Here is a 16,248-nt window from a genome sequence, read left to right on the forward strand (position 1 = left end):
CTGTATAACTGTTAATTCATTTTGTATCCTGTGCTCGAAAAAATGTCTAATATCTGGAGCAATAGATTTAAATCTGAATCTGAATTTGTATCATTGATCGTTTACTTTCATCATAGAAATTCGGACATAGTAACGAACTCAGATAAAAACAATGAATATAACAAGACCACGCGACATTCAGTTGTACATAGCAGTTGCATTATGCGTTTCAACTTATCGAATTTATTTTCTAGAATGGAATGTACCTTTTGAATTTGATTGACAATTTTGTCGGTGGTTTTCCGCTGCTGATCGTCGGATTTCTGGAATGCATCGCGATAAATCATATATATGGTGAGTTTGTAATTCAAATAATGCAGTTTACACAGTTTAATACTCGATTAAATCGTCAATAGCGATGACGTTATCCATCGATAACAATGAATTGTAAATTGTAGAATTGAATCGATTCGGAATGTATTCTATCGTTTCTTAAATTTAGGATACAAACGTTTCGCTGCTGATATTCGGTTGATGTTAGGCCGAGAACCGGGTGAATACTTCAGGGCCACCTTGTGTGTTGTTTCGCCTCTAGTCATGATTGTAAGTATCGTAATGGCCTAAATCCAGCAATCCAGCTCATCATCATGCATCGTATTATATATATTCTTTCATTTTATTCTCGTGTAAATCCCACCATTGCCTTTTTGGAAAATGATTGTATCGAATTAAGGCGTGATTGGAGAGTGCATAATGGGCATTAGGACGAGCAATTCTATCATTCTCTCATCTTAAAATCCGATGGTTTCCTAGTTCTGGTTCATCCTTTAATACATGACTTTCATCTGACGTGTTGATTCAAGTATCTTTTTTATATAATTAGTTTAAATTGCTTTCTAGGGTACGATCGTATTCAAATCATGGAATTATCAACGTCTGACGTATAATCACTACGTTTACCCCGATTGGGCAGAGGCTCTCGGATGGGTGACTGCCGCCATTCCTATCAGTGTTATTTTCATTTGGATGTTGGTACAATACTGCAGGTCATACGGCTATCAGGTAATTCAGATTATTCAAAGTTCCTTTCCATCCAGCACGAAATAATTTCATTATATGAATACGGCTTGCTTAAATTGATTTACATTAAGGTAAATGTATATGAACATTTCTGTAATGCTTCAGGCTTGCATTAAGGCAAACAGACCGTCTTCAAGCTGGGGTCCAGCGATGGCCGAACACAGATCTGACACGATTTACGAGGAAGATAGGCAAATGGAAACTCGAAGTTCCGTCTGCAAAGAAACAGAAGCTAAAAACGGTGATCTTGGACACACAAACCAGTCGTTTAGTATTGACTTATAGGCGTCAAGGAAGAATGCACTATCGGGTATATTATGATTCTTTCAGTTATTTGTACTGTTTACGGACGAATGACGTGGGTTATAGTTTGATACTATTTCAATTCGTATGAGAACTATCTGCTTAATCTCACAAAGCTTGCTGTATTCAAATGTTGCTGAAGAAATACAATATTTGCTCTTGCATTGTCTAAACGTCTACCGCGGAGTTTAATTGGAAATAGACAATATAAAGCGAATTAACTGAAAACACGCTTTTGAGAGTTCTCTCTTTAGAATAACTGAATAATCTGTTTTCGTAGGATGCACATCTATGTATTAGTGTTTGTAGGTTTGACACGTTACGCTCGTTTTCTATAAACTACGCGCACGTGACAAATTGTTGAAATAAAGTTCGTGTTGGTAGGCAAAATTGACATCGATTGAGAAATGGATGAAATTTATTGTGAATAAACAATGAAACTAAGTTGTTTAACGAATAAGTAAACGTTTTATCGTCAGACCGATTTGGTCGATGTTATTTGTCGTTCGAGGTTTTTCCGTCGCCTTTTTTCGGAGATAATTTCGCACTTTATTCTGCGGATTGAGTATGTGTATTCATCAAATAAGAGGAGGATGCGATTAAACAACATGTATACTTAACTAGCGAAAGGAAACCACGCGTGTTTTTTAGCCTATGATTTCGAATGATCATTTGGCCGTTTAGTAGGATCATTGTAAAAGTTTTAGATGTCACGTGATGTGCCATGCCTGTAGAGACCATGTAGGCTCTCTGCATGACCTTTGCCGAAAAGACGGGCATTTCACACTGAAACCGAAGAAATAAATGAAGGGAGGGTTTAGGGAGAGAGGAGTTTAATCAGTTTAGCTTTGGAGAGAGTATCGAAGAAGGGGAGAAGTTGTACAGAATGAATGCTGGACTCATAGCGAAGAAAGTGTACTGGTTAATGTCTCTGAGAAGATTTCATACCAGAAGGGACGGAGCCACGGAGTTAAAACATCAACACCCGAAACGCAACACCACAAAACACCAAAGCAACACTTCCAACTTAACCTTATTGGATCAGGATATATTATAATAATATCAAATTTTTATAATATTACTCATTCATAAATTCAATGCAACAATGCGCGCTGATGAAGTTATAAACATTGATATCGTCTTACCGATAATTTAACTTGAATAATTGCTCATTTCCTTAAAAAAATCGCAATTCTAACAAATTTTAATCACATTTTTCGATTTCTCAGGATCAATAGACATCTATATGTGGTCGTAAGGTGGTCGATATGTCGTCGCTTTTTACCGTTTTCGATTATCTTTATCAGTTTCTAAGTAAATTGCGAGTCAAACTTCCAAAAAACGTTTTTCTTGGGTCCCCTCCATGCATATTTATATCCGGAAATTTTTTCTTTCACTTTTGTCCAGTGTTGTTGGGTAAATTTTTCCTCTTTTTCAAAGACTATTTGTGATGCGTGTTTTATCATATTTCATCAGACCCTGGATAGATTTTGAGAGTTTTCGCAACATCCAAACCGTGTGAATCTCTAGTTTTCATTTATGCAAAAATCATTTCTCAAATTTGCAAATAGTGCGACATGAGAGCGATTTAAAAATCGGTGGTCAGTTTTTTTCCGCGCGCATAAAAATCCAGGGTACTGAACTTTGAAGTTCGTTATTTGCAGAAATAATTTTCTTAAGAATTCTCTTAAAGTTTTCTTCGTTTTCATCATATCCTTCAGCTTATTGGATCAGTTGCCGGGAATTCAAGTTTTGTTTCCGTGTCAAACTGTTGAAAATATATGCTAAACATGATCATTTAATTTACTACCATGGAATCTTAACAGCATTCAACACTGAATAACTCTCGAGCAATACGGGATATCGACACATTCAAGTTCTTGAATTTCTCGTTGAAATGAAAACTTTATAAATACCGGAGTACCGCAAGGTTCAATTCTCGGGCCTCTACTCTTTATAATGTATACGTAGATTACACAATCTTCGAAATCCTCATCCACTGGTTATACCTTGGTCGTCGGTAAATTTATGTCATCCCCTAATGCTAAGCTAGCCGGTACCTGGAACCATATTGATGATAGTATAAGAAATCTGCCAAATTTTTGTCATTTCAAAAGTTAAATCTCAGTTAATGTAACGGCAAACATATACTCAGTTCAACCACACTCTGAGTTCTAAATCGTAAAGAAGAAATCTGTCTTAATCGACTGCGTGTGGACTTCCTTTTAAAAAGTCAACTTCTTTCTCATAACTTTCTAGTCAACAATCCATATTGTAATCACTGCCGCAAACGCCTCGATACTACCCATTTCTTTATCACCAGCCTGACCAGCGTATTGCTATCAACGACCTCCTTAATGAACTGGACATAATCAAAATATTACTGTACTACAACGGTTTATCATATGCTAACAAATAAAAAATTTCTACTATATGGTTATACTGAAGAGTTCACATCATTTACTAACAGTCAAATTATAGCTATAACCGCAAAATTTATTCTAGAAAAGTACGAGAAACATGTTATTCTTCAACTCTTAATTACGTATGACTACTTTTACTTTATTTTGTTTGTTGTTTATGCCATCTATTAACACAATGTATTAACATGTTTAATCTTGCCCAAAATGTAGACTTGTCGCCTGTCCAATTCCAAGTGGTGAAATGTTCTGGTATGGATTCTCCACCTATGTTATGGTCCGTATATCTTCCAGTGCTGTGAATCCGGATTGGGTGTCCAGCTAGCGTCGTGGTAATAATTCCTCTTAATGATGTTGCGAGGACACTCTCTTAGATCAGATCTCCGTCCTTGGTCTTGACTTCTTACACGGCTCCCAGATATAACTTAACAATTTCTAAAGTTATCTTTCGTTTATTTCCTCTTACTAGATGTATACAGATCATTCCCCGGAGCTCTCTCTAAAACCTCTTCTCTCCAGCCTACATCTAAAGCTTTCTTAAACCATTTTATATTATTTTATCTTTAGTAACGTGTGCAGGCCCTCTTCCACACATGGCTTGGAATTCATGGATTGTGACGTATTCATAAGTCACAACATTCCTCCCATCCATGTATGGGTGATGACGTATCTGCACACGTCACAATTATCTATAAATATCCCTTTGCACTCATCAGAGTCCATGGCCGCACCATATTAGGTTTACCTACGCAGACACATACGTCAGTTCCAGACTTGTTTATTTATATAACTTCTATTTATGTTTATGTATGACGTACGCATCAACGCAGGTTGTCTGGCAATAACAACACTGGCCATGAACTCCAGCTTCCGTAAATTTATCTAAACTACTAAACTATCTCCACAACAGAAAATCCTCGATTCTGATGCAGTGATGAGGTTTAAAGAACTGGATTTTGTGAATAACTGCACTAGTGAGGGTTCAATTTGAATTGCGACTGGATTTAGGCCCACAGTCTGATTCGAGTTAATTTAGAGATATCGGTGTTATTCTGTTGTCACACAATTTGTAATGTCATACAATACGTATGTCACTTGTCAGGCAGTCTGTATATTGAATAAGATTTTTTACTTGAAGTGGGCAATAAATATAGAATAGCAGTGAAAAAGAATTGGTTGTGATGGATTTTATTCTCAATTTCTAGCAAAAATCATGTTTGGTCCATGAGGAGAGGACAATATTGCGAATATCCAGTTGATAGATCTGAATTGCTGGTTTTACCCAAGTCTGTCTCAACTCACTGCCTGTATCGAGAATATAAGTAGAGATGTTGCGGTGGATCCAAATATCTGATCTCACAAAACACTGACAAGGAGTTCAACTATCGTAAACTTTATTCAGACTAGTCATTTTCACATCATCATAAACATAACTATTCACTGAATATATTTCACATACGGTTGATAAAGAAAGTATGCCCCCCTTCGCCAAGTTCCTTCAGAAAGACTATACAGCTGAGCCCTTTTTCTTACCTACAAAATGAATAAGTATCAATTCAGTAGTGGCTGTATGAATTCGAGTAAATATCAGCGGATTAATTCGATACTTACAGCAATTAATTCGGTCTTTAAATTTCCTTTTGTTTGTTGATTACATTTATAATTCCTAGATTATCAGCTGATTTACTGTTCGATCATTCCAGTGCGATTTTGATATTATTCCTAGTTTCGCTTATTCGATGAGACGCCATTTTAACCCGGTAAAATCTTTTTCTTATAATGTCAATAAACTAATATTATATTTAAAAAAAAATGCTGACCAGTCCGGGACTAGTAAAACTGTCAAAAAGGAATACGATTAACCCCCATAATTAGTGAATACAAAACGGATGAATTAAATTGCCGAATGAACGATTCAAATTGCCTGGTCAGTTTAAAGATCAATTTGAGGTATGCACGAAAAAGGACATTAAGCAAGACATCACCAAAACACATGGCTCTGAAAATAGTTTTCAGCGCGATTACATCAACCTTCGTCCAGTGCATAGACATCAATTGTTTCAACGGTTAAGTTCTCGGCGAGACACATTCTGTTATGGTTTTGACTTGGGTTCTCCACTAGTGTAATGATTGTTGGGTTGACCCCGCGTTGTGGGTGTTGGTGCGGGGAGAATGTCCACCTGTGTTGTATTGTTCGAGTAATATCCCCGGTGGTTGTATCAGAGTTGATATTCTGGTTCCGTCGTAGAGCGTGTTCCATCACTTCGATTCCTTATCAAGTGACAATGACTACAAACGTTTAGTCTATCCTTCCATGATTTATTCCGTTGTAGCTTCTTCATAGAATCTTCATTCAAATTATGCCATAGCCCACAGCCACTTATCTTTATAGCTCCATCTTAAATTAAGTTTTACCACACTACTTACTATACTGAAACCCACCCTTTTTATACTCTTTTAACTCTCGTGACGTATACTTCTACACTGCCTGGCATCATAGCCTGTGACGTATTATCTTGTCACAACATTCCACCGGGCTAAGTAAAACGTTTCTACGTGTGTTATACGCCACGAGCACTAAATTTAATACTTGAATTAACAAGAGCTCAAGGCTGCTGCTATATCGCGCTTCTCCACGTAGATACCTACGTCACTCCCACCTCCCTGCTCTCACCTATCTTCTATTTCGATGTGTGACGTAAGCATTCACGTAGGTTGCTTAAACCAGGGAGGTGGGAAACGCAACCACTGCCTTGAACTCCGGTTTCCTTTCCCGTTATCTGAACAACTAATATATCACCCCAATAATTCCTCCTGCCCGCAATCCAACAACATTGTGGTTCACTGACACAGCAGCTAAGCACATTTCTGAAATTTCACATTTTTGGTTTGTTTTGTTATACGCATTGAAGTAAAGTAATATAACACCAATATAAATGAAACTTCAGGTCCTAGTTCCACAGTTGGGTCTTTGATTTTGATTTCATAACTAAAATAAGTTCATTTTATAGAGACCCTACCATAAAACATGCCTGTTTCCTAAAAACCCCTGCCTACTACTGTGAGAGTTGGATTCTTATGTTAAACATGACCGTGAAAGAACCCAATAGGTGATTTACTGGTTTAATATGTATTCAAGTGGCCGCAATGGAGCCTAATTCGTTAACAAATTGTAATTGGCATCTGCAGTTCAAGTTCCATGTTGTGGGATGAAGTATGACATATCGAAACAGAATCAGTTCCGCAGTTGATTAAAATTCAAAACTAAAAATTCTAATCCTTATTTCAGTTTTAAATCAAGATCTAACCGCACAAAAGTGGAATTGTGTTCAATTTACTCGTAATTTGTCAGTCCTATCGGCGAATTCACCATCGAGATGCGATGACTTATCCTCAAGAAGAGTAAACCAAGTTGGCCAGCCAACATCTTCGAAACATCCAATCTTCACAAAGGATTCCCCTATATCGGTAGAAATAGAGAAAAGATGCGAAGACAAACAAAACAGAAATCTACCCGCATCATTGACTAGGACAATTGATTAGACATTAAAATTAGTCGCGCTGAATTACCGATGTTGGACATTCTACTAGTTGGCATGGTAGATGTCCAGAACCGTCTCCTGGACACGTTGGTCCTCCATTGATATGCACTTGATAGAAAAACAACGCTAGAAGAATCTTCTCCAGTGAATGATATGCTTTTTTTATATCTTTGTGTTCTCGCTCCCCGGCTGTTCTCTTTCCAGTTTGTCTTTCGATGTCTCCCGGAGTCTCTTTTTATATTGTTTAACTCTTCAGTAACGTGTGCATGCCCTTTACCACACATGGCTTGGAATTCACGGATTGTGACGTATTTATGTATCACAACATTCCCCCAACCCATGTATGGAGTGTTGACGTACCTACACACGTCACAATAACCTTAAAATATCTTTTGCACCCGTTTGCACTGGCCGTGCTATATCTAGGTTTTCCTACGTGGACACATACGTCACATTCAGACGTGTTTATTTACATTAATTCTATTTATTGTTTTTGTATGATATACACATCAACGCAGGTTAATAGCAACACTGGCCATGAACTTCCATACATTATTATTTTCCTAATATCCCCCTGGACCTAATATTTTCGCCCCGAAAATCAAGATGAGACAAACAGAACTCAGAGAACAACAATCGCGACGATTGTACAATGAAATACGAATAAATTGAATACTATAAACTACATCTTTTTATCGGGTCATGGGTATATTTAAAAAGTTTATACAGTATTTTGGTTGAAATATCGCTTAAACCAAATGACGAAAATGTACATTAAAATTTCCATCTGAAATGTATTGAGTTTTAGACATAATTTCCTAAAAGCTTATCGTTTGAATATACACATATATTCTAGATTCTGGCGCTTTTAGTCAGCTGACAGCATTGTTAGTTCATTGCCTAACTGACATTGTTATGATAATGGACGTTTAGACTAGAATATCTAGTTTATATAAGCGTCCATATCATATCATGGCTAACGCCACTTCACCGCAGATGGGGTATTTGTGCCGGGCATCCGTAATCGAGATCTGCTACATCAACGTGGCTGTCGTTGTTAAGTTAATGATAGAATCAACGACCTCCTGTTTGATAGCAGCTATGTTTCCAACAACCGGTCAGATGTGATCTCTATGATAGTTGTAGCAGAAGAACTAGTCATTTGTGTCTATTTTCCTTTCATAGTTCAGCGTGTTTGTACCGTAAAATATTCTCGTATTGCTGTAACGGGCATATCCGTATTCGTGGTGGTTTTGATAACTCTAAAAAATTCATTCAGGCCAGTTTTTTACCTGAAAGCTAAGGATTGCGTAGGTCCAGCCGCCACAATACGACAGAACTACTTTACAGTTCGCTTTATGTATATGTATCTTTTATCACAATTGTCGTTTGCAACAGCGCTATAGCGGTTAAATCTGCCAACTCCGTGGATTTGACAAGACATCCGAGAAAAGACGGTTGCACAGTTACAGAGTTGCTGTAATGATGGCTATTTTGACCACATCTTTCCTGGCATTGTGGTTCCCACATTGGTTAGTACTGATTCTCGAAGTCAGTTCGGATATCCGTACCTTGATTCTCGATGAGATTTTAGTGTAATGTGAGTAATTATTCGATCAGTTTCATCCTATATATTGCTTCAGGAACTGAATTCCGTAAAGAAATTCGAACACTGTTTCGGTGTACGAAATAGACTTGTTTACAACTGCTGCGTCACCAATGAATCTCGTCAAAGGAAATGTTAGTTAAAAATCATTGTAAATATTTAAAGATGTTAAATGTAACTTGACAATTCTAAGCCAAACTCTTCCTTCCGTATATATCTCCACAAATATCTATTCAAAGACTGAAAGTATGGAAGTATCGGCGGAAATATCAGGCGAAAAAGTTTGTGAAGTATTCCATGAAGTATTTCATGAAAATCTTTATGAGAGAACAATTTCAAAATGTAAAACTAAGTTAAGAAGTTATTTTATGAACCACCAGAATGCTTTCGAAGTAGTGGCAGGGCCGTATCTATCGTATTTTTAAACATTTGAATTTATAACCTAGATTTATGGTGGCTGATTCGGGCGACATTAATTTAAGAAAAAATATATATGACGCTCGATCTCGATCAAATTCTTCATGCATTCTACACCTTTTGTTTTGATCTTAAAATAGGGATCGCCCCTTTCGTTTTAATGCTACGTCAAAACCAGTTTTTTGTTTTAACGCGTGCACGCACGTTTGCACGCCCAGATTGAGTCAGTTCCAAAATCAAGAACGGCCCTGGATCGGTCTTTAAGGTGGCTCATTATTGGAACGTTCTACGATGAAGCGGACCAATTCGGAACGGACTGTTCGCTGGTGTTGAACGCTTTGTCGGTTCCAATTTAGTTCCGTTCCTTTCTAAATATCGTAGTGTGATCTCGGCTCTAGCGTGACTAGATGATAATGACAGGCTTTCATGGGAAACACAAAAAGACGAATGTAAGACGTAATAACCATTTTATGATTAGAGACGGATAATTATTGATAAGCTAGATAAATATCAAATCATTTTCAAACTTCAGCTTATTGGATCAGTTGCTGGAAATTATAGTTTGGTTTCCGCGTCGAACTGTTGAAAATATAACTACCATGGTATCTTAACAGAATTTAACACTGAATAACTCTCGAGCAATTGACTCTAGGCGTGTATCGGTAATTCGATCAACAGAGAAGGGGATCGGTTGCTTCGCCTGGACACTGAGCTCCACCATTGGATGGTGGGGGATTATTGCACTCTCGTGATCTGTACTTGATACCAGAAGTACATGTGCTCCACTCACTCCAACTTCCCCATACCCCGTTAACTGAAACAGAAAATGACACAAGCATCGAGTCATCGCATGTTTCAATGCTGATGCATTATATTTGATACCTGGTGAATGCAAATACAACAGAAATTATTTTGCTACTTACTAGGACACAAATCAGTTGAGCATGATTCACTTTCTGTTTCAGATCCACCGCAAAGAGTTGGATCGACAAATGCCAAATCTTTTGGATCCCAGCATTGTCTGTTGCGCGTTCGGGTGCCACTACCGCAAGTCTTCGAACAGGCAGTGAATGCCTGCCATGCTGACCAGTCTGGGACTAGTAAAACTATCAAAAAAGAATATGATTTACCCCGATAAACTAGTTCTAACAAAACATCTAGTTTTTCAATTTTCATTGAGGAATTTTAGGTCGATATCTTGCACATATCGGTCCGTGAGTACACTCAAATACCAGAAATAATCTTAAATTGCAAAAAACTGCTTTGAAAATGTTCACCATGGTAACGATTGTTATGATTCTTCCGGCAATATTGAACTAGTTGACTAGGAACGGCAACATTCTCTAAAGCTTATGTTCGGGAATGGTTGCTGTTCTTGGAGTCAACCTGATTCAAGGGTCATTCTAGTCAGTAAATACAAAACGGTTTTAATGAAATCGATAAAACGATTTCAATGGTATGGTCAGTTTAAAGATCAATTTGAGGTATCGAAAGTAAATATTGAGCAAGACATCGCCAAATCACATTAGAATAGATTTGACTCGCTTCGTAGGATGTTTTTCATTGAAATTACACCAACCTTCGTCCAGTGCATAGACATCCATTGCATTTTCACCGCCGGTACCTTCGTTACCACACGCCGTCGACGGCGTCATATCTCGAAGTGTTTCGACGGTTAAGGTCTCGGCGAGACACATTCCTCCTGCCCGCAATCCAACAGCATTGTGGTTCATTGACCCGGCAGCTAAAGCACATTTCTGAAATTTTGGATTTTTGGTGTGTTTTGCTATAAGTCTTTAAGTTAAGTACTGTATCACCAAGTCAGCAAAATTTAATTGAAGTTTTTAAGTGAAAAAAGTGAAACTCCCCGGGTTGGCGTTTGATTTTGACTCCGAAATAAGTTCACTTCGAGACGTTCCTGCAAAACATGACTGCTTCTAACCCCCGGCCTACTACTACTTTGATATTTGGATTTTTATGTTGAATATAACTGCGAAGGAACCCAATTAGCGACTTGATAAGGTCATATGGAGCGTAACTCGTAAAGCAGTCGTAATTGGCATCTCAAGTTTCATGTTGTGGATGATGTACGACAATCGCCGAATCAAGATCCAGTTCCGCAAGTGGTTAACACATTGAATCAGTAACAGCACCAGAATCTGATCCTTATTTCAGTTTTTAAATCAAAATTTAACTGCACAAAGGTAGACTTGTGTTCACATTACCCTTAATTTGTCAGTCCTAGTCGCGAATTCATCATCGAGATACGGTGACTTATTCTCAAGAAGAGCAAACGAAGATGGCCAGCCAACATCTTCGAAACATCCAATCTTCACAAAGGTTTCGCCTATATTGGAAGAAATTGTGAAAAGACGCGGAGACAAACACAACAGAAATATACCAGCATCATTGAGGACCGTTGACTAATGTCTATTTCAACCTGACTTGAGAGCATACAGGGTGGCCTAGCTCAGTCAGTTTTGGTGGTACATGCCTGATAAAAGTCATATTAGGACCAGAATGCATTGGCAGTCGACCTAAATCACCATTTTTTAATCCATTTGAAACTGTATTGAAGGATATCCAAAAAATCTGCATTGAGAGGGCTTCCTGAGAGAAAAGAGACTCCATGATTTGAAAGTTTAACGATATGTCTCCATATAACATATTGTTAAACTTTCAAATCATGGAGTCACTGCTCTTCATTTAACCCCTTTCGGTGAAGACTTTTTGGATATCCTTCAATACAGTTTCAAATGGATTAAAAAATGATGATTTAGGTCGACTGCCAGTCCTTCTGGTCCTATTAAGACCTTTATCAGGTCTACCAAAACTGACTGAGCTAGGCCACCCGGAATGCTCTCAAGTCAGGTTGAAATAGACATTAGACATAAAATTAGTCGCCCTGAATTACCGGAAGTTGGACATTCTACTGTTTGGCATGGTTGATGTTCGATACCGTCTCCCGGACACGTTGGTCCTCCATTGATAGGCACTGGATTATCACATAGCCTGATACGCGATCGCTGACCCCCTCCACATGTTGTTCCACATGTAGACCACGCACCCCAACTACTCCAAGCTCCACCGTATGGTACTGTAAATTGTAAAAAATTAGGAACCTTCTAGAGGATCAAAAGAGCTCGGTTTCTTAGAAATGACGGAACAATAAATAATGGAAGATTTGACCAAAACTCGGGGCATTGCCAAATTCTTACTCTTGCGAAATATTTTACAGGAAATCGTGACAAATGCTATGATGAAAATGAAGTAATGGGCGCTTCAGTGAATTTCCTCCCAACACTTGGCTCTTGTTTTGATAATGCTACGATCTAAAATCGATCAGTTATAAACTATTCAGAGCGTTTCATACTCAGAAATGATCCATAACTCCAGTCGAAGTCGATATGGAAGCTATTTCCCAGGCTATTGCAGATCTGCGGGTGTTGGGTAGCTACCCACAGAAAATACCTGGAGTGTGACAGACCACTTGAGAGATATAGAACGTGACCGAACACTTACAAATTTCTGCTTGCGCAAAGCTGACCACAAGTGATTGAAAGAAGAATATTGATGATGATGCGACAGTTCTTTGGTCCTAGAAAAGTAGCTTAAAGTATGAGTGATTTTCAAGCAGGCATTCGATTTAGTAAAAGAAAGTCACAATCAAATCAAATAAAAACATCGTGCATCAGCCATTTTACTACCATATGAAAGATGTATGCGTGTGGGAATTAGTGAACTATACAATTGAAAGTTTGGGGATGGTCGCTCTGGAACATGAACAATCATTAATATTATTGACACGTGAAGCTGATGTGTTTATGACCACACACCGACCAAGCTATCGAAGACGAGTTTCCTGCTATCATATAATATGATATATAAAATGTAATAATAATTGACTTTTAAGAATAATTGATATCGGTAAAAGATGTCATCGAAACAAAAGAAAAGACTAATAGTATACGCGTTCACATGGAACCTAACTGGCGTGTAGGGTGTCTTTTGTCAACCGTCCTTTACAGTTATAACCTTACTGATGTGAAGGGAGTCCAACCACCCGTCATGTGAAGTCATCGTGTGTAGGGTGCCAGCTGTCAACCCTCCTATCCTGTACAGTCATCGCCTCTTGTAGTGCGTCCACTGTGAACCGGCATGTGCAGTAATCACCAAACTGGTACGCAGGGTGTCTACTGTCAACTGTCCTGTATAGAGTCATCACCTTGGTATGTAGGGTGTCACCTGTCTGTAGAATATGCGGATACCAAATCAAGGATTTATTTTCATTGAACTTCTTTTAGTTCCATATTACTGCGCTTTTATGTTTCAGCTTGCGCATTATATTCCCTGATTTACTCCAAAAGTAACATTACGCTATAACGCCAGACTTTTCCTGATATCAAATTTTCCTTTATATATTGTCTTCATACTTAAGTTATGGGCCATTTTCTGAAAGTGTGGCTTTTTATGAAACATCCTTGTATAAGAAAAAAATGTCTTACGCGCGCATGATCCCCAGTGGCCATCAAAAGTTTCATTGAGCGAACACCACATGGACCTCCAGTCGACGGAAGTACAGAAGTCGTACCGTTTATCTTTATAATAGAACGGGAAGTGGCAGCTTTCTCCATTAGTCGTCAGAACATTGGTGGACAACGTCTCGGCAGAACCTGTTAACAAATAATCTTAAAACTATATCCACTTCAGTATATATAGTACACAAACACCTACAGAAACTAACTAAAACTAAAAGGTCACGATACGAATGGAGGTATAGCACATCTTCATCATTCATAATTCATAATTCATTTCATTGTTAAATTGAACTCATTATCTTTTAATTTCCATGTGAATTATCATTTCTCTAAAATTATGATGAAAATTATTGTTAAACTGTTTCTTACCGAAAAGGCAATAGCCCCATATTATGTTATCATAAGTGGGGAACTGATTGATGCTGCACCAATAAAGCGGGACCGTTCCGTTTGTTTCAGCCATTATACAATGGTTGTATTCGGTGCCGTTATATTTGAACGGAAAATGGCAGTATTCACCGTTGGCATTTCCACCGATTGTCTTTACATCTGTGTTTAGAAATGAAAAATCGTTAAGACAAGGAGAACGCAGTAGGAGCCAGTGACAGGTCCTTCACCGTTTTGAATACATGCGTCAGTCACGCTTTCGACGGCCAATATGACGCAGAAAAGAGGTCCCATCAAAACTGGACATAATTATCATTACTTAACGGGAAAGCTATTCACATAACATATACGGTATACGTCGATTGAAATCCCAGAAAGGGACACAATAACAGGAACAATTTCTCACCGCTACAGCCGTACAGTCGCCTTATCTCAGCTATGTCGCTAACACTCAGATTATCAGTGACTCCTGGTATGACACCAGCGGGCAATGTTACTCCTTCGAGGATTTCCATCGTGTTCACATCTGTGTTTCTAGCAAATGCGTTCAAAGCGTAATGCATTACGCTTCTAAAATCGTATTCAAAACCGTTCGTAATCGAGTCATCCCATCTAGTAAACTGCGACTCGCCTTCTAAATGGTAAAAAAGAAAAAAACGTCGAGATTTGCATATAGCCATCAGCTGTAACAGCTGTAGGGTAACGTCAGTTGGGTGTCGCCAATAGTAACTAGAGTGATATTTACTTCTTTGAAAATGGAATTCATCTCCTACAGCTGCTAATTTACACTTCTATATATTCTGTCTTTCCGGTAGATGGCACCGAATTGAACGGAAAGACAGAATATATGAGATGAGATGTTGTTGTTTGACTGAGTAATTAGTTTTGCCAAAAATTTCACCATTCTTGTTTAATATACACGTCAAGGGGGTTGCGCCCAAGTTCGTCATAAACAATAGAGCCATAGAGCTTTTTAATCTAAGTACATATTTAAAGATTTTTAGTTGTACATGTTCAAAGACGTGGAATATTCTCATAACCCCATATAGTAGCCAAATAGTATTTATTAACCAAATAGTAATACATTTGAACATGAAGTATGAAGTGGAGAACTTGTTGATTACCAACATCGAATATATTGTGAGTTTTATCGTAGATTTGAACATGGACTCTAAAACGAAGAGTCCATGATTTGAACAATGGTCCGGAATGTTCTAGGAAATGTTTCATTGGTTAATTGTTAACAATTATCTTTGCTTTGAACCACACTGGTTGTTCAAATGGGAGAAGGAAATCGGTACATGCCTAAGATTTTCATCCAATGGTTGAAGCTTATCTTGACTGGGATAAAATGCTTTTGATGTTTCTTGTCTTAGTAAGCTATGCTGCAGCTTATACATTTCTTTTTCTAGCAAGAATGAAAAACGAATCAAGGTGTAAAACGAGTAGAAATTGGAAAAAAATCAGTCACTTACGATGATCAATGTTATACCAGTTGATTCTAATGTAATTATCTCGGTCAGGCCTCGAGTGTTCGTGGTAAAAACCGACCGTGTGCATCAGTTCGTGTAGAACGACTCCAGGTACACGCGAACCATTCGAATAGAACAAACACCCCGGATTCAGATTCAATTGTTGTTCGACCATGTACGTTATACCAACACTTGAGAAACAGCTAGATTTACAGAAATATATGATATTATGATATAATATGACTTATTACGAAAGTATATCCTCAGATACGCTTCGACGAATATCAATGTTTGAATGAAATAAATTACCCCTGATACGATCCTGTTATTTGGACGTGATGTGATTGATCACTTTCTATAAATTTGATGCAACCTTTTGTTTGTTCAGTGAACCGGTCCATTTCATTCCTAATTAGAACTTTGTGATCATTAGCTGTAATTTTAGACAATCGTGTTTAAAGAGGCTATATTGAAGTAAGCAATTACACTTATATAATAAATTTG

The 16,248-nt window shown here is 37.9% G+C and overlaps 2 protein-coding genes across 3 annotated transcripts in view; one reads left to right on the forward strand and one right to left on the reverse strand.

Moving 5' to 3' along the window:
* The window catches only part of LOC141915416 (sodium- and chloride-dependent glycine transporter 1-like), a 41,920-nt gene that overhangs the window by 7,692 nt on the left and 17,980 nt on the right, over positions 1-16,248 (forward strand). The window contains exons 12-15 of one of the 2 annotated variants that reach the window (XM_074806937.1): positions 234-333; positions 482-582; positions 880-1,041; positions 1,165-1,810. In XM_074806937.1, the coding sequence (XP_074663038.1) occupies positions 234-333; positions 482-582; positions 880-1,041; positions 1,165-1,344 (543 nt within the window). In that variant the 3' untranslated portion in view covers positions 1,345-1,810. Of the gene's footprint in view, positions 1-233; positions 334-481; positions 583-879; positions 1,042-1,164; positions 1,811-16,248 lie in introns of those variants that run through there. The other variant, XM_074806938.1, reaches the window with a different exon arrangement.
* LOC141915219 (coadhesin-like) lies at positions 10,019-14,787 on the reverse strand. Its single transcript, XM_074806684.1, has 8 exons — positions 14,679-14,787; positions 14,255-14,434; positions 13,853-14,020; positions 12,262-12,444; positions 11,573-11,694; positions 10,927-11,104; positions 10,271-10,453; positions 10,019-10,161 (listed from the first exon to the last, which is right to left on the reverse strand). Exons 1-8 carry the CDS (start codon positions 14,785-14,787, stop codon positions 10,019-10,021), a joined length of 1,266 nt encoding a protein of 421 aa, XP_074662785.1.

This window comes from Tubulanus polymorphus, chromosome 1 (assembly GCF_964204645.1).
Source record: "Tubulanus polymorphus chromosome 1, tnTubPoly1.2, whole genome shotgun sequence".
NCBI lineage: Eukaryota > Metazoa > Nemertea > Palaeonemertea > Tubulaniformes > Tubulanidae > Tubulanus > Tubulanus polymorphus.

What these genes read in the sequence shown, in the direction of transcription:
- LOC141915219 (XM_074806684.1), bottom strand. Translation starts at nt 14,787, where the DNA reads ATGGAAATCCTCGAAGGAGTAACATTGCCCGCTGGTGTCATACCAGGA. An exon ending in AGTAGAATGTCCAACTTCCG is followed by an intron (nt 11,695 to 12,261) that starts GTAATTCAGGGC and finishes CTTCCAATATAG; the next exon opens with GCGAAACCTTTGTGAAGATT. An exon ending in CTAGGACTGACAAATTAAGG is followed by an intron (nt 11,105 to 11,572) that starts GTAATGTGAACA and finishes CCAAAATTTCAG; the next exon opens with AAATGTGCTTTAGCTGCCGG.